The 23047-nt window shown below is 42.1% G+C and overlaps 1 protein-coding gene across 1 annotated transcript; it reads right to left on the bottom strand.

Annotated features, from left to right (window-relative positions):
- Positions 1-10062: 10062 nt before the first annotated feature.
- Positions 10063-15834, bottom strand: YAE1 (YAE1 maturation factor of ABCE1). The gene is made up of 4 exons (XM_083376677.1): positions 15763-15834; positions 15304-15507; positions 14727-14848; positions 10063-14389 (listed from the first exon to the last, which is right to left on the bottom strand). Exons 2-4 carry the CDS (start codon positions 15418-15420, stop codon positions 13993-13995), a joined length of 636 nt encoding a protein of 211 aa, XP_083232803.1. The 5' UTR covers positions 15421-15507; positions 15763-15834; the 3' UTR covers positions 10063-13992.
- Positions 15835-23047: the final 7213 nt, after the last annotated feature.

Here is a 23047-nt window from a genome sequence, read left to right as displayed (position 1 = left end):
CTTCAATTTTGTGTTTTAATGCAAACGGAACTCTTCTTGGTTTTATTCTGATTGGCATTACATTAGGGTCTAATTTAAACAAAATAGGTGGCCCTGTGTAAGTTCCCAACTTAGAATCAAACACATCTGCAAATTCCTCACACACAGTTCTGAGGTCAATACTTTGTGTTCGATTTATACCTGTTATCTGGATTCCCAATGCCTCAAACCTGTCAAGTCCTATCAGACTTGTTCGTTGGCCCTCTACCACTATGACATCCAGGTATCCTAGAAACTTTTTAAGTTTTACTGACAGGGTGGCCTCCCCCTTGATTTCAACATGGGCATTCTGAAAGTCGGTCAGAATAATGCTTGAGGGCCTCAATTTCACCCAGTGATTGCTGTGGCTGTAAACATAGTTAAATGTCTTTGTGAAATGATCGAGACTGCTGAGCCAGAGTCTAATTCCATTTTACATGGAATGCCTTGTAATTCGATTGAAAGTTTAAGTTTGGATTTAAGGGGACGACAAGCCCCTGTGTGGCAAATACTCCTCCGGCTTTTAAAAAAACCCACACTGGTTGGACCTGGGCCCCGGTACCTCTCCTTGTCGGCTCCCCTGACTGCTGCTTGTTTGAACCTCTCTTTGACAAGTTTGGCAAATGACTGCGATGTGTCCAGTCCTTCCACAGGCCTGACACATGGCGCCATTCAGAACCTGCAGTTCACGTGAGCATGGTTGCCGCCACAACCCATGCATCTAAGGAAGAGAACTGCCTTATAATTGTTCTCTTTTTGTTGAAGTCTGCGTTCTTGTGTTCCTGCTTGCTTCTGCAACTTGTCTACCTCTGTTTCTTCCTCAACTGTAGTTTCGCCGCCATATTTTGCAACATCGTGGTGAATTGACTCTTCAGTTTTGGAAGGTTTGGTTGTTTGTACTACTTCTACTGCGCCTCCGGCTGCTTCATCAGCCATTATTTTGTCTTGTGCCTCCAACAGTGTTTAATTTGGTTTTGTGAATAGTCTTTGTTGGAGGGCTTTATCTCAAAGGCCACATACTAACCGATCTCTCAGGCGTTCTTCCAAGTTGGAGAATTTGCAAAGACGCGCAGCCTGGAGCAGGCCTGCGATGAACTCCGACGCCATTTCTCCTGGGCGTTGCACTCTCTGATCAAATTATCCACGCCATTTTGGACATTCTCGGTTTAAAATGTCCATTCAGCTTTTACTTGAGGTTGCTAAGCAAATAGGCTCTCTGCTAAATCAAACGTTGCAGGTTCGCATATGCAGAGCAATGTTGCTGCCTTGAGTCCTTCTTCAGTGATTTGATTTGCCTGTAGGTAATTTTTGATCTACCCGAGGTACGACGGCCACTCTTCAGGATGGCGGACGTCGAACTCACGGAGCTTGCTGACCTTTGGCATCTTCTCAACTTCCTGCATTCTGGATCCTGCTTCATGAGCTCAGACGGGTAATTCTGAGTGTGTGGCTGCTAGCGTATTAATACTAGCCGGCCGAAAGGGGGGGGAAAGATGCCTCTTTCCACCAACATGTAAAGCCGACCCCTTGTGACTTCAGCTCTTTGTGAAGCAGGATCCCACCTTCATCGCCACTGTATGTGTCAGTTTTGGATGAGCAGGAAAGACGCCAGGCAGATGAGTACAGAAGAATGATTGCTTTATTCATAAGTATAACTGTACTGAGGGTTAGGGGTATCCATGCAGTCTTTATATAGTTTCACATAGTCTGGACAACCAATCAGATTGAACCTATCATTCCCACCAAGTTGACTGTAGCCCGGACTGGAAAGTCCCATCTGTGTTGCTGGAGAACCATTAGCATTCCAGCGTACACGTGATAAGGTCTTCCCAAAAGCTCAATACATAACAAGTTCCATGAGACTTTCTAACTTTCTTCCATGAGATCTCGCGAGAAGTTAAAAAGTCTGATGGAACTTTTTTCTTTTTTACTGATAGTCCCATAAACACGTGGCAAAGGCAGAGAAGCAGAGAAATGGAATGCAGCTAACAGCAGGTTAGTAAAAAAATGCTTGGGGTGGTAAGGGCATCTGGGCGGGGGTGGGGGCAGCAACCTTACCCTGCATGGTGGTGGGTTAATGGCAGGCACGAGGGATCCAGGAGGAGCTGCATAAAGCAGGCAGAGGGGAGGGAGGGCAGTTTGCAGGTGCCGGCAGGGTTGGAGGACAATTGCACACACAAATGAGAGAGCTGTGTGAGGCAGAGGTACTGCCCAGGGCGGGAGGGGGGCTGAGCAGTTTGCAGGCGCCTGCAGGGTTGGAGGACCATCGCACATGTGAATGGGAGAGCTGCATGAGACAGAGGTGCTGTGCGGGTAACCTGCTGGTCCTGGGGCTTCACATAGCAAGCAGCAAGCAGCCGGGTGTGTTGCATGGCTGGCAGCTTTGCGCGGCACTGCAAGGGTGGTGGCCAGGCAAGGGGGGCTTCTCCCTATGGGGGTGGGGGGAGAAAGATGCATTCTCCAACCGGCTCTTCCTTCCTCTTCTCTGGGCTGGGCTGCAATCTCTCCCGCTGCTTCTGCGCCTCCTCCTTCCTTCTCCCCCCCCTTGCAGAAAAAAAGAAGACAGGTGGTGGAGCAGGGGGTTTCCCCATCCAGGATACTGTCTTTGCAAGAGAGGCAGAAGTGATTGCCCTTTTGTAAGCAGGAAATCTTGCATGGGAATTGCAGCTGGGGATTCTCCCCCCCCCCCCCCACACACACACATACAAACTCTTTCCCTGACTTGCTCCGCATCTGGGGTTTTCTTCCTTGTGAGGAGACCCAGGGTGGTTGGCTGGGCATAACCATTAACTCTCTGAGCGGCACTGGCTAAGTAAAGTTGGCGATCATGCAGTTGGGAAGGTGGACAATCAGAGCCTTCAGCAGCTCCGCTCTTTCTCCAGGATATTTGTTCGTCTGTCTGGGGCTCATTGCCATGCAAAGTGGCTGACATCAAAGCACCTTTTGTTGCTGCAAGCTTTTTTTCCTGCAGAGAGCCCGAACTAGGAGTCATGTGGAGTCGGGAGAGTCCATGTTGGGAAAAGGGCAGAAAGCGAGAGTCACAGTACCGACAAGTGGAAACCTAACGCCTAGCCGGTGCCCAGTTTCAGCTGGCAGAACCTGGCTAGGCTTGTTCCATTCATCCATCCAAACGTCTTTTGCACTTGCCGAAAAAAGGGAGGGAGCCTACCTTTCCTCCCGAATGCTCGAGTGGGGTTTCTACGATCACCCCTCCACAGAAAGCAGGTGGTTCACGCCTTGCTGGGCTCTGCCATCCTGTTGCTTGGCCGTGGAAAGTAGTAGACAAAGTTTGTGCAGGACAGGGAGGCCCTACGGAGACGGGAAAAGTGACCTGCATGGTGCGCCAGGGGCTTTGGCATCCTCTTTTGAAAGGGGACACTTGGGGACAAAATGGGCCATCCTGAAGAGTTGCCTTGCTGGCGGGAGGGGGCTGCTGGTGGGGGGGTTGGATCGGGCGCACTGGTAGGGGGGGAATGTTTGTCCAGAAGCAGCACCTCTTTCTTTGCATGCCAATGCTGCTTCTTGGCCATCTGGATCCTGCTTAGCTTGAGCAACCCGCCCAGGAGGGTGTTGGGCGGGTTAGGAAATCCTGGCAGTTTGTTTTGTTTTGGTTCCCAAAGCCCCCATTCTTGTTCTGCAATGGAAGGGGACGGTTTTGGGCGGGTTGAATGTATAGGCTGAATGTATAAGTTTCAACTTTGCGCCAGCATTAAAAAGGAAAAGGGAGGGAGGGAGGGAAGGAAGGAAAGAAGGGACAAAGGGGAGGGAGGGAGGGAGGGACAATGGAGAGGAGGGAGGGACAAAGAAAGAGGGAAGGAAGGAAGGAAGGAAGAAAGGAAGGAAAGGAAGGACAGTGGGAGAGAGGGAGAGAAGGCACCCAACCCAGTCCCACACACCTCTCCACCAGAGACTCATGGATTTTCCCCACATACATAGGAACCATGCAACCTGAGTGAAGAACTGGCCATGCCACCCCAGCCATTGACTTTGCTTGTAAAAAAGTTGCAAACGTTGATCACATGACCCTGAGACACAGAACGTCATAAGTATGAATCAATTGCTAAGCATCCCAATGTAAATCACATGACCCTGGGGATGTTGCAACAGTCATAAGTGTGAAAAATGGTCATAAGTCACTTTTTTCAGTGCTGTTGTAACTTCGAACAGTCACTAAGCGAATTGTTGTAAGCCGAGGACTACCTGTACTTTATCATATTTTCCTCTTTTTTTGGTCAAGTTTTTGACATCTTGCTGGGTGACTGGTGATACTCGGATATTACCTGATCCTAAAAGTGGCACAATGGGTGAAAAGGTTGAAAAGCCCTGGTATAGGGTTTCCTGCCTGAGCAGGGGGTTGGACTAGATGACCTCCAAAGTCCCTTCCAACTTTATTATTGTTATTAAAAGTTAAAATCAATTCTTTTTACTATTTACCCATAATAACTGATTGAAAATGGCCTTATAGTGGCTATTTGTTCTGTTTAATTAAATACTTATTTTTTAGGACTTTTGCATCCCATTTCACAAATTAAACTACTATAACTGTGAAATTAATTTAAATTAATTGACTATGTATGTGTCCTCTGTACCAAAATAGGAGAATTTGAAAACATGAAGGTTATTCCATAGGGGTGTAGTGATCACCAGCTTATTATATTCCAATCTACTGGCTTTGAAGATAGTGGAATGTTAAAAATATATAAGATCACATACCTACTCTAAAACTTTCAGGCTCAAAAGAATTAAATGGTCTGTTAATTTATCTGATAAAATCACTACAATATTTCCCTCAAACCATCTAGTGCAGGGGTGTCAAACTGCTGGCCCACAGGCTGGAGGCATCATCTGGAAGCCACACCCACGCCATTGCTGGCAATGGCAAAAATGCTCCAATACGTTGTGCAACTTCACGTGACAACACAAGTTTGACATGTCTGACTAGCGCATATTCAACTTAATTGATTAATGCTGATCCAATTCTCCCAATTACTCTGAGCCAATAAATAGTTGAAATATTTAAAATCAGAATTAAGGCGGGACATCTGTAAAGTTCAATTTATCAACAATACAGCCACAGTTTGATATGGAATGTAGAACTACATATTGAATGGTTAGGAATTTGGCAAGGAGAGCAAAGATTAGCCGCATGGACAATTACAAAAATGTTTAGAAAGAAAACTTTTTCTAGAAATTTGCTTCTGATCCCAATCCAGTTAAGTATTTGTTTGTATCCCACTTTTATCATTTTTACAAATAACTAAAGCCACTGAACATATCCAACACACCTTCCTCTTGTAATTTCCTCACAACAACCCTGTGAAGTGTGTTGGGCTGAGAATAACTGATCCAAGGTCACCCACTGGCTTTCATGGCTAGGGTAGGACTTGAATTCATGGTCTCCTTTCTAGCCTGGTGCCTTAACTACTATTATTCTGCAAGTTGTTGATATATTTGCTTCACTCTTAATTTTATTTGTGTTTTCATTTTTGGTAGTCATTGACTGAATAAATATTGACTGACTGATCCTTCAATTATCTACCTTTCATATTACTTTGCAAGCAAAACGAGACCTCTCAATGCCTGAAAATTGAAATTATTCTATTTTTCTACCTTCTTGATATTGTAAATTTCAGTCACAACTATAGTATATTAGTGTATTTTTTTAATCCCATTTATATCCCGCCCTTCTCTGAACACTCAGGGCGGCTTACAATCTAAAGCACAAATCAATGTGCTTAGCAATAGCCTTTATTCTATGTATATGCCTGCATATTAGGGCTTTTGCGCGCCCCCCCAAGTGGCATTATTACAAAGTCAGCTTATTGCCCCCAACAATCTGGGTCCTCATTTTACCTACCTCGGAAGGATGGAAGGCTGAGTCAACCTTGAGCCTGGTGGGACTCGAACCTGCACTAATTGCAGGCAGCTGGTGTTACTTAAGGAGGCATTAGCCCACTGCTCCACCAAGGCTGTTATAGTTTGAAAAAGTATTAAAAGTATAAAATCCAAGTACTGCTCCTTGCCAAAATCAAAATTAAAACATCCCGGACAAATGCTGAAGCATCCACTAGAACAGGGGTCTCCAACCTGTGGTCTGCAGCTTGCTACCAGGCCGTAGCCTATTGGCCATCAGGCAGTAGGAATGGCTGGCATCATGTGGGTGCTAGAGGCCCATTTCGTGTGCGAGTGGGCACTAGCAGCCCACCTGCACATGTATGCATGCGCGCAGGTGTTAGTGCCGCTGCTGTGCACATACCTATTTGTGCTTGCACACATGCACATTTCCCTGCTCTTCCCTTTCCCTCCGGGTTGCCAACCCATAAAGTTTGGAGAGCTCTGCACTAGAAGATATTAGCAAAGGGAAGCCCATCACAGTAACTGCTGTCAAAATGCTCCTTCTGTTAGCACTTTCCCCCCTAATATTAAGTTAGAATCTGCTTTCCTGTAATGTACATGTGTTATTCCTTATACAGTACTCCTGGATGACAGACATTCTGATTGCATGATATCCTTTTATATATTTGAATAATGCTATCATTTTCCCCACATCCCCAGTATTATTTCTTCAGAACTAAACATTCTTATTGCCTTGAATGTCTTTTCATAGACTTGCTTCCAATAAACTTATAGAATATATTGGAAAAATGAAAACTTTCATGCATAAAACTGTTATGAAATGTCTTTATATCTGGACTTGATAAACTTTACACTTTAACAAAGTGCAAAAGAGTAAAGCTATTTTTAAACTTTTAATTATTGTCAAGACTGGTTTGCACCTACATTCACCTACATTCTGCTCGCAGCCCGACAAAGAAAAGGGAGGAGGTGGGATGGAATGCAAGGGTGGGGGGAATTGCATCTGAGCATCGTCAATTCCTGTAAGCCAGTGCTTCAAGCCAAGGACACGAGCAGGTGTTTTAGCATGGCTCGCTGCTTCCCATAACAAAATGAACAGAGGTGATTGGGGAACATAATGAGCGGTGGGCAGCCCAAAGGGAAAGGGGGAATTAACCATCCTAGCTTTTGCATGGGAAACCAGAGCTGGTTTCGCTTTGTCTGTGCCAATATGGTTTATTCAATAAAGTATACTCTTGATAGAATAATGTCCCAGGAATTTCTTTTTCTGGATCCACCAACCATACAGCTGACAATTATATTTAACTATAGAATCATTTGCTGACACTGGTGGCACTGAAAGCAAATAAATAATTTTTGATCTATTCTGCTTGCATCACACACACACACACACACACAGAGAGAGAGAGAGAGAGAGAGAGAGAGAGAGAGGGAGAGAGGGAGAGAGAGATAGATAGATAGATAGATAGATAGATAGATAGATAGATAGATAGATAGATAGATAGATAGATAGATAGATCGATCGATCTTTGGTCATTCGGGTTTTTTCCCGTGTAGAGTTGAAGGTGTAGGAGCAACGTTTCGACGGAATCCCATCCGTCATCCTCAGGCTGGTGGGTTCAGCTTCCTTCTTCTGGGAGAAGCATGTGGTAGTGGCTGTTTGTTCCTCTTTTTTAAACTATCCACATACAAACACCCGTGAAAACCTCAGAACACACACACACACACACACACACACACACGTGTGTGTGTGTGTGTGTGTGTGTGTGTGTGTGTGTGTGTGAAGTATTTGTCAAGGCTTTTTTTTAAATACACCTTGCTAATTAACTCATTCTTTCCTGTTTTTGCCTAACCCAAGGCTATCCACAGGATATAGTCAACTTATGACAGCTCATTATTTGTGTAAATTATTCAAATTGCTAATAATGAATTAGGGTGGCTGAGATGGCCATTTTGAACTTATTTTGTTCTCATCAGTCAGTCATACCCTTTATCTGAGATTCGAACCTGGGCTGATTATATATTAGGCAGTTAAAACAATATATACACACATATATATACACACATACACACACATATATACATGTACATGTGTATGTGTGTATATATATATATATGGAACAGATATAACCTAATTGATTGAAAGAGTTGTTGAGTAGAGAAGGATTTTTCAGAATCCTTTTAATCACATTACTCATGCTCCCAGAAATCCAATGGTGGTAAATCATGTCATAAAAGAAGGAAGAAAATAGATGAAGTTCCCTGGATGTATGAAACCTCTAAGGATGTAGGCACAGAATTCCAATTGATGCTAGTTCTTAAATTTTAACTTAAACAGGGAAAATGGAAATGTTGTTTCAGAAATAATCTGAATTATATTAAGCACTCAATTTTTGTTGTTATTTTATCCATCCAGTCGTGCCTGATGCTTTATAGGCAAGAGCTCTCCATTCTACCCTATCAAACAGTTTTAGTTGTTGGATGTTCATCATTTTATCAGTTTTGATGTTACCAAGCCAGTGTGTTCTTTGTCCCTTGTTCTTGTTCCACTAACCATGTCAACACTGCTAACATCAGATGTTCTTGCTTTGACAATAGATGGAAATGCAGCCATTTTACTCTTTTGCTTTTAGAGTTAGATGCTGGAAGGGAGAATGTGAATGAGAGTCCAGTTAGTCATAACAATAATAACTCAGCTGTGGGAATCCAAGGTTATTGATGATGATGATAACTTTATTGTCACTTTGAATGTACACCAATCGGCATACATCAAAATGAAATTTCATTGCATACAGCTCTCAAAGGGTCACCACCTCCAATATATACTCCTTGTAGAATCGTGGCCCGCTCAAATTTCACATTGTCCATTTTAGTCTCTAGGGAGTGAACGATGGCACACAGGACAGATGGAAATGGGGCTTCATGTGGATTAGCTCTCAAGTTAGCTTGTATTCTGACAACCTCACCTTCTTTCCTTTTTCTGATCCTGACTCTTCCACCTTTTCCTTTAAGAGGCCTTGCTTCTTTTCACCCCTGGAGCATGCTGCTGCCGCCACCACCAACTCCTCCAAAAACCTCTCTCTCTTCCTCTGGGCCTGCCGACAGCCTCATCCAGTTCCTTCGCTCCATAAGCTCCAGGTCCTCTCCTCCTCTGGAAACAGCCCTGATTTGCAATACAATCCATCACTAGGCCAGCAGTCAGATCTTGCTGCTGGTAGAACAAATTCAAACAGTGCCAACGACTTTTAACGGTCTCACCAACAGTTCCAAAACAACTAGAAACTCGCCAGGCCAGCAAAGATTGTTGGTCGTATGTTACCTTAGTTCCACCATGTTGCTCAAACACATTAAAATCTTCCTGATCATGTGGCCTATACTAGCCCTTAATATCCCTCCCAAAACTATTCACCTTCAAGAGCCAATGCAGCCGCAGCCATTCCAGGCGCCGCCACCCAGAGTTGATAAAGATTTGGCGGGCTGGGGAGAAAACTTGCACTTCAAGCTAATTGGGAAATGTGATTTATGACTGTTAATTCAAGGAGGGAATTGTGCTTTGTTACTTTGTGCTCAGGGGAGGGGAATTCAGTTTTTGGCTTTAACTATGTAGTGCCAATACTTGTTTCTCAAATAAAAAATTCTTAAAGGTAAACAATGGCTCAAAGTTCTTTTGAAGAGTTTCATCTGTCGGAACCATGACAAACCATTCCTAGTATCATTGACTCCTCCAATGAATTTGCATGCATGACATGGCCAAAGTAAATCAGATGTAGTCTTATTTTGGGTTTTAGTGAAGCATCTTCACAGAGATCCTTATTTTATATTTATTCAAAATTGGCAAACTCTTTTCTCATTGTAACTCCCAGATTGTAATAACTTCATTAAAAATTGGATTATTAAATATTTTGTGGTATTGTTGTAACAGCTTATGTGTATTCTGAAATGTGCCTACTAGGCAACAAAATCCCAATTTTGAACTGAACTATTCTGGAATAAACAATCCATAAAATTCTGAGTATCCTCTCAAAATTCTTATGTTCCTTTGGGATGCAAAAAATGTAGGAACTACCAAGCAAAATGAAAGAAATGAATTGGGGTAGGACTTTCATCATACAAGCTGAGTTTTGCTTCTCTTCACTAAAAAATACAAATAAGTGCAAAATTTCATTTTTATTCACCACAGAATTTTGAGGATTGCTTGAATATGTAGACATATGCAGAGACTTTGAATAGAAGTTTAGTTTATTCAAAATTGGTAGTAAATGTTCAAAATAACAAGAACATTTTAGTAAATTATGCATCTTGTCTGAGCCAATTTTCAATATGCAGAAAAGCAGCAAAATAAGCTAATGAAGCAATTGAAAACACAGAATCTTTGAATAATGCTAAAGACATACAAGCTGAGAATAACATTAAGATTTTCTTCATAAAATTTACAAGTTTTTTTATAAACCTCTTGAGTAATGCTGAACAATTTTTCATTTGCTTGTAAACATTAGAAGAAAAGTCAAAAAATAACCTGTAGCTAATCTTAACATTTAGATGACACAAAAGAAATTACATGTATGTAAAGCAATGGGATCTCAGTAAATTAAGACAATTAGATATTGCTTCTGCATGGATTTCCCATAACAGTAGAAATAAAGTGTCCTTATTGCATGAATGTATAGACTGTATTCATTAACCCTGTAATCTTGTAATAATCAGTTATTACAGACAGGCTACTGCTAAGCTTGTAAGCTGCCCTGAGTCTTCGGAGAAGGGCGGGCTATAAATGGGATTAAAATAAATAAATAAATATACTAGTCAAAATAATTAACTCTATTTTTATTTTCTATGATTTTTGTTGTTTTTATGTATGGAAAAACTTTGTTCATTTTTATTGGAGCACTGAACTAAAAAATTAGCATTGATTTGTTTTTTATATTAATGACTTTTCAAGATCTCTCTTAGCTCCTGAAAGGATAGAGAATTTTGAGCTTCTATCTATAAAGAAGCAACAGCTTCTTTACAAACCATAACTCTTGAAAGTGACCTATAGATTAAGAATTCATAATAAAAATATAAGTATATCAGACAAAAAAGGATTTCAAGAATTTTTAATAATCCATGAATAATATAGTCTTATATATAAATATGAAGCTCTTCAACCATGATCTTTTGCATTTGTGGGATAACTGCATAGTTATTTAAGAACTATACAAATAGATGTATTTGCAAATAGCAAACACAGTATATTCACATGTTCACAGTATAAAATAGTTTCAGTTTTGTAAAATTTCAGTAGAAGCTGTAACCTAGGAAATCTCTAGTTAAAATGCTTTTAATGTCAGAATATTTTCTGAATGAGTTTGTTTCAGGAAAATGGAATTCTAAGTCCTTATATGCTTTTTGCATAAAAATGAAAAGAAATGAATTTGTGATTTATAGCTTTGATGGATGGAAAACAATTTTAGAAATCACAATCCATCTCAACAGTTTCTACAGCAACATTAGTAGCATCTACATGATATCTAATGTAATTAATGTAGGATATATTAATATATATAACATAATATATAAAAAGAAGAAATTAGAGGAAGGAAAAAGGGGAGAAAGAAAATGTGGACTGGAAAAAAGAAAAAGGCTTTGACTTCTGACTCTTTTTAGCACAGTACAAGAACGCTCCAGCTCAACTTTTTGCTTTTACACATTAGTATATAACTAGCCATTTCTGTAACAACAAATCTATCTAATTGACAAAACCAAAGTCAAAATTTCATTTTTTTTTCATCACAAGCACAAAATCCAGAAGTGATATTTAAGTGAAAAACATAACTTAAATGTATTTTCCTCTTTGAATAAAATGTTCAATTTAACCATTCCTGCTGGATCCTAGCTCCAGTTAACTCATTAAGTTTAAGTCACTCCTTCCAGCTTGTCTTCATGGAGTAAAATCTTTTTCTTCACTGGAAAATTTATTGTAGTTTTAAGACTCCCTTTTTATCAAGGATTTCTCGACCTTGTTAATGACCTAAAGTCCCAAACTTGTCTTTTCAAGAGTTGTAGATTTTCTTGAAGCTCTATTTTCAGTTGTGTTGAAGTAATAAAAGTTAGTGTCAGTCAGGTTTATATTCCAGAATTGCAGTTAACTTCTTTGTATTTTCAACTACTTGTAAAGTTGCCTCAGTAATTTGGTAATTTTCTACACATTTGCATCTCTATAGTTTGAAAAGGTTTTTTAATCATCCTTGGAGCACAGCTAGTCAACAAAGTGGTGGATTTTATTTAGAGAATTTTTAAACCTATTTCTCATAATTTGCTCCTCCATCTTGATTCCCTCTTTAGTCAAAGAATAGCTTTTTTTGGAAGTCACTTAGGAATTGCTAGCAATTCAGGAATCATAGAAATCATAAGAGTTTTAGTCACCCACAGCAAAGAGACTAAGCTACAAGTTACTACAACTAAAACTACAGCTTTAAGTCTTTGTTTCTCCATCAGCTTTTTTTTTAATTGCTCCACATTTTGTTTTGGCTTGCCTTAGCAGCCTTCTGCTTTGTTGTGCAAAAAATCTCCAAAATGGCGCAGATCTTCAAAAAGGCGTAGCAGGCTGTGACGAGAGCCTCTTTTAACTTAACTTAGTAAAGATTAATAGTTCTTAAAGGTGATTAAGAAATGCAAGGCACAGCTTACTATTTGAAAGATAAATTTCCAAAATGGTGGCTTGTTCAACAACAGATTGCAGCCCCCCCCCAGCATTTGGCATGCAACAACTTCAAAGTGCAGCTCTGAAGTTGCTTGCAGACATCAGCTGTTTCAGAGGCTCTTGAAGGATAATTCTTAGATTTTCTCTGAAACGGTGGGTCATAAAAACCAAAGGAATGTCAGTCTCTTCAGTTAGTAGTTGAAGAGCTACAGCCCAGGGAAAAACCTTCAGGGAACCCTCCCTGAGCATGTAGTTAGTCAGCCATCTTCATCGGAAGTGGACACAAAAATTTCTTGAATTCATTTTTTTATTAAATTTATATGCCACTCATCTTGCTGTCCAAGGCAACTCTGGACAGCTTACAAAAACAGGGATACAAAACAATTCTAAACATAAAACAAATTAAAAATACAAAAGATTAGATACAGACTAAAAGACTGGCTCAAAGCTGTAGTAGGTGGATGATGCAGTGTCACTGCACCATCCACCTTTGGTTTTCATCTCCATCAAGGCTCCATGGCATCCAGCAGAGTCTGGTTTTAAGATCCTTCCAGAGAAGTGGGGGCAGATCTCTTCTCCAGTGGCAAGATACTTCAAGGGAATGGCTAGGAGGGTCTGCAGTAGGCAATTTCTGCCCGATCAAATGGGCAGACCAGTCCCATTGGGGCAAGGCAGTTCCTCAGATATCCTGGGGGCTTTAAAGATGATAACCAACACCTTGAACTGCACCCAGAAGCAGTCAATGCATCTTGCATAACATTGGTTTTATATGTGCCACCCTAGGGCCTCAGAACTCTCCATACTAATGCAGTCTGGGCCAATTGTACCTTCTGAATACTCTTCAAAGGTAGTCCCATGTCAAGTGTGATGCAATAAGCCAAACAAAAGGTGACAGGGCATGAGTGACTGAAGACAGGGCAGGACCTCACAATACAGAAAAGATCAGTTTGCACATAATATGAAGCTACATAAATGCTCTCCTAGTCATGACTGCCACCTGCTCTTTAAGCAGTAGTTGAAGTCTAAGAAAACCCCCAAGCTATGCAATGGGTCTGTCTGGAATAGTGCAACTCCAACCAGAACTAAAGATAAAGCTCTGGATTCCCAGGCTCTGCATATCCACAAAAATTCTTATCAGAGTTTAGCTGCAACCTACTGTCCCTTATCCAGCCCCCCACTCCACCCCCAGCCTTCAGGCACTATGAAAGAGCAGCATCAGGATTATTCATAAAAATAATAAAGGTGAAATATAAATAATTACCATCATCTGTTGAAACCATACAGTCTTACCAACTGCCTTGTGCAGTGACAGCTTGAAATTAAGACAATATTAACTGTCCAATTCTTGTATTTATGACCATTGCAGTGTCCTGTGATTGCCAAAAAGGATATTAGAAATAAATATAATTTAAAGCAACACATTTGTTTTGCAGCAGCTATATAAGTTTAACTCTGTCTGGAGACAACCCAAATTGTTCCATGATATTGACAGTTCTTTCTTTAAGCCAAGAAAGAGTTGGTCTTTCAGAACCTTTGTAACTTTCTCTCCTGCCACAATATTCATTTTGAAATGAATCTGTTCCATTATTTCGGCAATCGTTTTTAGTAACCTCAGCGCAGGTTCTACTACATTGTTCAACAGCACAGCATTTATGATCAAGATCCATGTCATTAAGAGTATGTAGCAAATCTCCAACACTGGGTTGTAGGTTTACACAATTTAAATTCTTAAGCATATGTTCTTCATATATTCTTAATTGATTCAACAGATCAGTCATCTCATTCAGCACCGCAGGGCTGTGTTTACTGTGATGATACGAAGACAGAAGAGCACTGCAATGTGGATATTTGAAACAACAAAATAAAACAATGTTTACTTTCAAAATGCTAAAATAGACTGAATTTATAAATCACCATTGTATCAATAAACATTTCAGAATGGATACTATTTTCCAAAAAATGAGAGGTTTAAACAAAAGCCCTAGTGTTATTCAGTGGTTCCAATTTAGCACATTTTCCACCTCTTACCTTGCAAACTACAGAGTTGTCAAAGATTAGTTCTAAGTTATTCAGGCTATAAAAAAGATGACAGTTATACATTTAATAAAACTCTCTATGAAGGTTGGTCTCGGGGTGGGAGTGGGTAGGTTATCTTTATTTTTCCACATACCTTATGGCTCCTTTGAGCTGGCCACATTCAAACATCACCCTTACTGCTTCTTTATAACCCTGATTGAAGCCTTGTTGAAGTGTTACCACTTTCCCAGCTTCAACACCTTCCCTATAGCCCTCCTTTAAGCAAAAAAGATAAAGTACAGTTTGTTAGCATTTGTATTATTTAAATATAGCACCAACTAAAATAAGTTAAAACAAAGCTAAAAGAATATATCCTTCCAAATGATTACCAAAAAGAAGAGAAATGAAATTTAATTTCAGAGCCTGACTCAGAGCACTTTATTTTAAAGAAGGCTCAGTCATGTGGTAATATATATGTGTTCTTGCTAATTACAAAATCAGTTTTGTTCTATAAGGTCATTACCAGAATACATTTCCAAAATTCAATTCTGAGATAAATTCTTACACCTGGCACCTAATTTTTAAGAATCCCTTTAAAGAGAGAACAAGGTTGATTCTCCTGATTCCTATCAAGAATTAGGTCAGCATTCCATTTGCATCTAAGTTAATACAAAAGAGACAGAGAAGAGGTAATAACATCAATATTATAGAGGTATCCCGATTACTTTTACCTTGACTCGTTTCTCCATTGCACTCTTCCATTCTTTCTGGGCTATGTCCATCTCATCTGCATTTTCATCAAATACATCTTCACTGTTCTGGCTAACTGCAGACTGTAGCCATGACATTTTGTTTGTGCTACTGACCCAAAAGAAGCTAAGAATCAAAGCAGCGGAAACAGAGCATAGTAGGAAAGCAGGGCGAACGGACTAAACCTGAAGAGAAACAAGAATGATTTTAGAAGCACTGGAGACATTAAACTCTGCGACGAAATGAATCGACTCAGAAAGAAAACGGTATTAAGTTCTCTCCTAGCAACTAGCGAACAAGGAAGGCAAAACAAATCGGAGATGTGTCCGTTCTACAAAAAAAAAACCACTGCTTTTCCCTAAATGACATAACGCATTTTCCTCCTTCCCTTCAATCACGGACAGACCCGAAGACAAACTTAGCGCTACCCCTTCACTAACCTTTCTCTCTCGCCAGACAACAATCCAAAGTCTGCTTCCGGGGTCGCAGAAGAAACAGCGACACGCGCGAGGGAGACGTCGGTAGCAGAGATGGAAGTTTGCGCCTGCGCATTGACTACATCACCTTTTGTTCTAAGGTCGGGATTGTTGAGAGCAGGGAAAGAGAAAATTGCCCACCCCCGAAATAGCTACAGATAAAACTCTGAAGTTGTTGGTGTCAGGCTAGCAAATGTTCAGCTGCTGAATGTTCATATCGCCAAAAGAGAAGGCCGGAACTGCCATCAATAAGCAATGGCAAACTATAAAGACTCCGTGGGACCGAGTTCGGCTCCCAGCTGATCATGAGTATATCCTCGTGCCTTCTGGAAAACAGTAGAGAAATCCTGTGATATTTGCCTTCCTCCAGGATTTAAAAAAGTTAAAGTTGACAGTATTTATACCATACTTGGCCGACTACCACGTAAAGATTTTCGCAGAATGAATGCGATAACATAATATGTTGATGGCGTGCAAAAATGGAAACGGACCCTAATTATTGAGACTGTTTTTATCATTTCGGCCCCATTGTTTATGCCTCCCCTCTGTATGCTTTACTTTGTGTGGGATAAATGCAGCTGATTTATTATCCTCTCCAGAAAATCATATGCTTCAGTTAAATTGTTATTCTCTAAAAAAGAGGTCTCTCTCTCTCTCTCTCTCTCTCTCTCTCTCTCTTTCTCTCTCTCTCTCTCTCTCTTTTCCAAAAGGTATGGGGGAAGGACTTACATTTTAAAAAGATATACATCTAAATGAGTATGAGAAAGAATGTATGTTTGGGTAGAAATGGTGTTGCTTAATATAAATTCAGTAACAAATCTCCATGGATAATTGCCAAGTCATTGTTTTTAAACCCAAGCATTAAATCACTAAATTTAATGGTCTTGGTGAGTATATATATATCTATAAAAAGCAACTTTTTCACAAAAATGTAAGAATGAGTTAGAATTCCACCAATAGGATTAGAATTCTTGTTTTCCAGCGAGTCCTGAACTTCAGATGCAAATCAGAAGACTTTAGAAATAAAATAGTTGTCAATCCAAAACAGTAGTTTCTAAGGGGCTTATATGCTACCGTATGTTCTAAATTATTTTTTAAAAATTTTTGGTTTGCTAACTATAGCACAACAGGATGGATTCATATATCCATTCCTAAGTGGCATCTCTAGTAAAATTCTTGTTTTTAGATAATAAATGAGATGTATCCTCTGCCCAAAATCTAGCAATTTATGGCTATATAATGTTGCCAAGATTAAGATTTTCTTATTGATTTTTATATATAATAACTGAATTTAAATATCACACTGTCATAAATCAGATTTTACCGTACTGTGGTTAGGTTTATACATTATTTATGCATTTTACTACTGTGGTTAGGTTTATACATTATTCTAGTCTAAACCAAGTTCAGCTGGTATGGTTGATTTTGGAGTTTCCTGGATTTGTGGAACTTCCAAAGGGCAACTGCTTTGTGCCCTGCTGTAGAAGCTTCCTAGCTGTTCAGCCCTTCATAGAAGGGGGTGGTAGCTGATTCACACTGTGCCCTTGGAACTTCCCCAGCATTTAAAGGCATATAAACAATACCCTTCCAGGCATGTCAAACTCACGGCATCACGTGATATCACATAACGTATTGTGACTTTTTCCCCATTGCTGGAAATGGGGTGAGCGCAGTTTTTGTGTGATGCATCTGGCCCACAGGCCGGCAATTTGACATGCCGGCTAGACGATGCCTGAATGTGGAGTGAGTTATAGCGGCAAGTTGTGAGTCAGGGGTGTCAAAATTTCATTGAGGGATACATCAGCATTGCGGTTGCCCTTGCGGGGGTGGGGGTGTGTGGCCAGGGTGGGCATGGCCTACTGGGTGGGCATGGCTGGAGTGCGTATGGCCTACTGGATGGGCATGGCCAGCTCTACATCATTCGTATCAAGGGTACCTATGGGGGCCTGGGCAGGAGTGGGACAGATCTGAGGGTCTCTGGCAGAAGGAGATGGGACTGGGGCAAGTGCCAAGGCATGGTCCACTGGAGGAGCCTCACTGTTCCTCTCAGGCCATGCAGGGAGGGGGGGCTGGATGGTGGCGCGGTGGTCAAATGCCCAGCCCAGCCCTCAAGCACCCACAGCACTAAGCCCAGCCCCACTTCCCCAAGGGGATGCCTAGCTGCACTTACCTCCTCCTCAAGGCCGCTGCAGCTGTGTTTGCTCTCCTTAACCAGGTTGCTCATGATGGGTATGAGGGCAAAGCTTCCTTAGCAATAGGATGGGAGACCCCCCCTAAGATAGGCCAGGAGGAGGGGGCAAGGGGATGGTGAAAAGGCAGCAGTGAAGGACTAAGGCAGGACTTCTCTCAGACCCACCTTCCTTCCTTCCTTCCTTCCTTCCTTCCTTCCTTCCTTCCTTCCTTCCTTCCTTCCTTCCTTCCTTCCTAAGAACAGAGTGGTGGGAAAATATTTGAGATGAGGGAGGGAGAAAAACAGACAAGAAACACAACTGGGGAAGTGTCCTTCCATCGCCTGGAAGTGGTCAGCATATGGCCCTCGCCTACTTCACATATCTTGCTTGGTGGGAGGGGATGCCATGAGCAGTGTGAGAATCGATGTTACCTGCACAATGCTGCCCAGCCCCCAGCCTGCCCAGTTTTGGTAGGCAGCGGGTCGCTCTCCTCACAGTGCCGAGAGGCTGAGCTGTTCTGTACCAGCCTGCTACCGGCCCTGCAGAAAAGGCAGGGACAACCCCTTTTACAAGAAGGCAAGAGGCTGGAACTAAAGCCTGCCAAATTTATGGATACAAAAGCAAACAGAACAAGACACGAACCATGAAACAGGAGCTATTCAAGCAGTTGCCTTCAGCAAACCAGCCCTCCCACGCATTCCCCTTTTTATACAGTTCAGGATGTGGCTTCTCTCTGCCTCCTTCTGAGGTGCCCCATTGCCTTCCTCTGTTTACTCCTGATTGACTGCCTCCTGCGTCGGACGTCCTTGAACAGGGCCAGCTGTGGGTCATCTTCATCCATGCTGTCAGGCTCACACAGCTGGGTCTGCGTCGTGACCAGGTGGGAGGGGCCTGGCTGAGGGCTCTGTGGAGCCTCAATATTATTCTCAGCAAGCTCTCCAACACCCCCCTCCTCCTCCTCTGAATCGTCTGACCCAACTGCCGAACCCACAGGCTGACCCTGAATCACAACACGAGCTGGGTGGCATGAATCTGAAGAGAAGTGCAACGCTGCCCAGCCCCTAGCCTGCCCAAAGTAGGCAGGGCCATGTGCTGGCCACTTCCAGGCAATGGTGCATTTCTTTATTTCTCACAAAGGGTGATACCTCCCCAGTGCGCCCGCCCAGTGGGTAGGGCCGACGCAGCATGGGCCGGTCCCTCACTGTTTCCAGATGGCATTGTGGAGCTAAGACTGAATGTATTTCAGCATAGATGACCACCATGAAATTGTACATTGGCTCCTAGCCAGCCAGGGCCAAGGCAGCGGGGGCCGTTCCCTCACTGTTTCCAGGATGGCTTCACAGGCCACATGAAACCACTTCGCGGGCCAGATCCGGCCCCCGGGACTTGTGTTTGACATGTCTGTTGTAAGTGGAGGCGGGCTGCCAAGCACCCAAACTTTGATCATGTGTTTGTGGAGAGGCTATAATTATAAGTCCCTTTGTTCAGCACCAACTGTTGTTAAGTGAGGACTACCTGTAGTAGAATTTTTCCATGCAAAGAAGATTTAAGGCCAATTACCAGTCCTGATATGTTATGTGCGTAAAAGCTACTCACAGTTGCTGAATTTTCTTTTTTGGAAAAAGAAGTGAAAACATGTTGATCTTGTTGAAGTGAAGAAGTGTGGAAATGTGGCTTGTTAAAATATTTTGTGTTATGTATTGGCTTTAATTATTTGTAATCTGTTCAATGATTGGTAACTACTGTGTCTGTTTGAACTCCAGACTGCTTGTTTCCAGGACAGTTAACTGTGTTTTTCAATAGGAATGAATGCTTTAATTCTATTGGTGGCCACCTAGCAGTGATCCATATATATGGCTATTAAGCAGCAGTTAATAGCTGCTTCTGTTGTTACTGAATAAATGTGTTGCTGTTTCACCGTTCTGCCTTGTCAATGCCTCACCAAACCAGGAACATAGCAGTGCCGACGAAGGTGGGAAGTGTTGCTTAAAGAAGAGAGCCAGAAATCACTATGTGGTGAGGCCAGGCATCAGAGCCCTGGCAGGAACTACGTTCCCCCCCTCTGTTCCCCCCCCCAGATCCTAAGGATCCGTCCTAGGGCCAGCACAGAAGCATAGCAGCACAAGGCATTGCAAGGACGAAGAAAACTTACCATGGCCAAAGTTGGCAAATTGGCTGAATTCAACATGGTTCATCCCAAGAGGTGGAGTTCTTTCATCTCCCGGGTCGAGAAGTATCTGTGAGCTAACCAAGTTAGTGATGATGGCTTGAAGGCCACAATGCTCTTGTGCATGTGTGGCCAGGTGACATTCAATATAGCCAAAAACCTAGTTGCTCTGGCTACACTCGAGTCGGTCACCTACGCAGATCTTAAGAAGAAGCTCAAAGACCATTTTGAGCTGAAACTCTCCGTCATTGCATGGAGGCATGCATTCAAGCAGAGAGAGCAGCAGCCAGGAGAGTCTGCTGCTAAGTTCATAGCCGTCCTACGACAGGCATCCCAGCTTTGCAACTTTGCAGATCTTGAAGAAAGACTGAGAGATCGATTGGTTTGTGCGTTGAGGAACTGAGATCTCCAGCAGAAGTTATTTGCAAAAGAAACTCATGTTCCAAGACACCCTGAAGGAGGTGATGGCTGACGAAGCCTTTGGAGAAGCCGTCAAGGCCTTACAGCCCTCTAAGAACACTCCCAGCCCAGAAACTGTCCACCACAAGGACGCCGAAAGAACAGAAGACTCCGACACAGACCTTGAGTTCGATCAGCTTCAAAAGCACCCACAGGGGGACTTTCAGGGTTAGGCGCCTACAATTCAGGGTCAGTGTAGCCCCAAGGCTTTTCCAGGCAGTGATGGAGTGTACGCTCAAGAACATTCCAGGTGTGTGCCCCTACTTCAATGATGTACTCATAGCTGGGGAGTCAGTGGAGATTTTGGCAGAATGGCTCAGAGCCATCCTTCAGCATTTCCACGAAGCGGGGCTGAAACTAAAAAAGGAAAAATGTAAGATTGCGGTAGGTTCAACTGAGTTCCAGAGGTTTCTGCATAGATGCCGCAGGCATTCATTCGGCAGACTCCAAGCTCAAAGCAATTCAGCAGGCTCCCAGCCCTAAGTCTAAGGGGGAGCTTCAGGCCTTTTTGGGACTATTAAACTTTTACCATGCCTTCCTTTCACACAAGGCTGCTGTGGCAGAGCTGTTATACTAGCTCTTGGACAAAAAGGCACAGTGGCAGTGGACGAGTGTCCACGAGAAAAGTTTCTCGGCAGTCAAATCTCTGCTGTCTTCGAACTCAGTGCTCACCCATTATAATGAAAAGCTGTCTATCTGCATCGCTTGTGATGTATCTCCATATGGGGTAGGGGCTGTGTTGAGCCATTTGATGGCTGACGGGAGGCAGGCTCCCATCACTTATTATTCTAGGACTCTGTCTTCAGCGGAATGCAATTACACACAAATAGACAGGGAGGCATTGGCCATAGTGGCTGGGGTAAAGAAGTTTCATGACTACTTGTATGGCCATCACTTCACGGTCTTCACGGACCACAAGCCACTTCTAGGGTTGTTCACCACGAACAAGCAGACACTTCACATTCTATCTCCACGAATGCTGAGGTGGTCTATCTTCCTTTCAGCCTATAGCTATAGGCTGATTCATGAACTGGCTGCACACATCCTGGCTATCCAGGATTTGCTGGAGTCTCCCCTTCACGCTGGAGATGTGGCTGCTAAGACAGCCTCTGACAAGATGTTTAGTCGCATGTTGAACTGGGTGCACACAGGATGGCTGGACAAATGTATGGGGCCAAATTTCCAGAGTTTTCACATGAGGAAAGATGAGCTTTCAGCTCATAAAGGTTGCATCTTTTGGGGGAGTCGGGTCAGAGTCCTGAGCTCTTTAAGGCCCAGGGCTTTAGAGTGTCTGCACAAAGGACATCCAGGAATAGTCTGGATGAAGGCACTCACGAGGAGCTACCTTTGGTGGCCTGGGCTGGATAAAGAGATTGAGGCCCGAGTACATAGCTGCTTCACATGCCAGCAATCTAGGCCTGAAATGCTTCAAGCCCCTGTCCACAGATGGGAAGCTACGCATGCGCCGTGGTCAAAAATCCACATTGAATAAGATTGGAAAAGAAATATTTCAAGGGGCTTAATAAAATAATCCAGAAGTACATTTGGGAGGAAAAAAAGGCAAGGATTAATTTAAAAATGTTACAAGTTACAAGTCCCAGAGGTGGGTTTGGTCTACCTAATTGGGAATTTTATTATCAGGCTGCAGCATTATCATGGATGAGAGAATGGATCTTACTGAGGAACAAGAGATTATTGACATTAGAGGGACATGATTTGCAGTTGGGATGGTATGCTTTCATGTGGTACGGGAAAAATAGGATACGTAGCTATTTCCAGAGACATCATATAAGGAATTCTTTATTTGTGGTTTGGGAGAAAATAAAGAGAAAGCATTATTTGAAGATTCCAAATTGGCTCTCAACTATGGAAGCACTATTACACCCCAATATGTTTAATATGGGAAATATTATAAGATATAAAGACTTACTAATGGACACGGGGGAGCTGAAAACCAAACAACAATTAGAGGAACAAGGAATAAAGATGGATTGGTACATGAGAAAGCAAATACAATCTAGATATGAAAAAAGATGTTAAAATAGATGGTTTTAACTTGGGGACAACAGAGTTAGATGAAATACAGGAACTGAAGAAAAATGGATAAAAAATGTATAGTTACTTATTACATATGGAGTTAGAGGAGAAACAAGTAAAAGAGACAATGATAAAATGGATAAGAAATTTTGGATATACAATTGAATTAGATAGATGGCAGAAAATATGGGAAAGAAACTATAAACTGACAATGGCGACAGCGTATAAAGAAAATATATACAAAATGTTTTATAGATGGCACATGTCTCCAGAAAGATTAGCTAAAATGTTTAAGGACAGATCTATGAAATGTTGGAAATGTCATCAAATACCAGGCTCTTTTTATCATATGTGGTGGACGTGTGTAGAAGCTAAAGCGTATTGGAATACAATTAGAACAAGGATAGAAAAGATG

This window comes from Vipera ursinii (genome assembly GCF_947247035.1).
Source record: "Vipera ursinii genome assembly, chromosome: Z".
Lineage (NCBI taxonomy): Eukaryota > Metazoa > Chordata > Lepidosauria > Squamata > Viperidae > Vipera > Vipera ursinii.
Note: the sequence above shows the minus strand (reverse complement) of the source record. Positions and strands in the feature narration are given on the sequence as shown.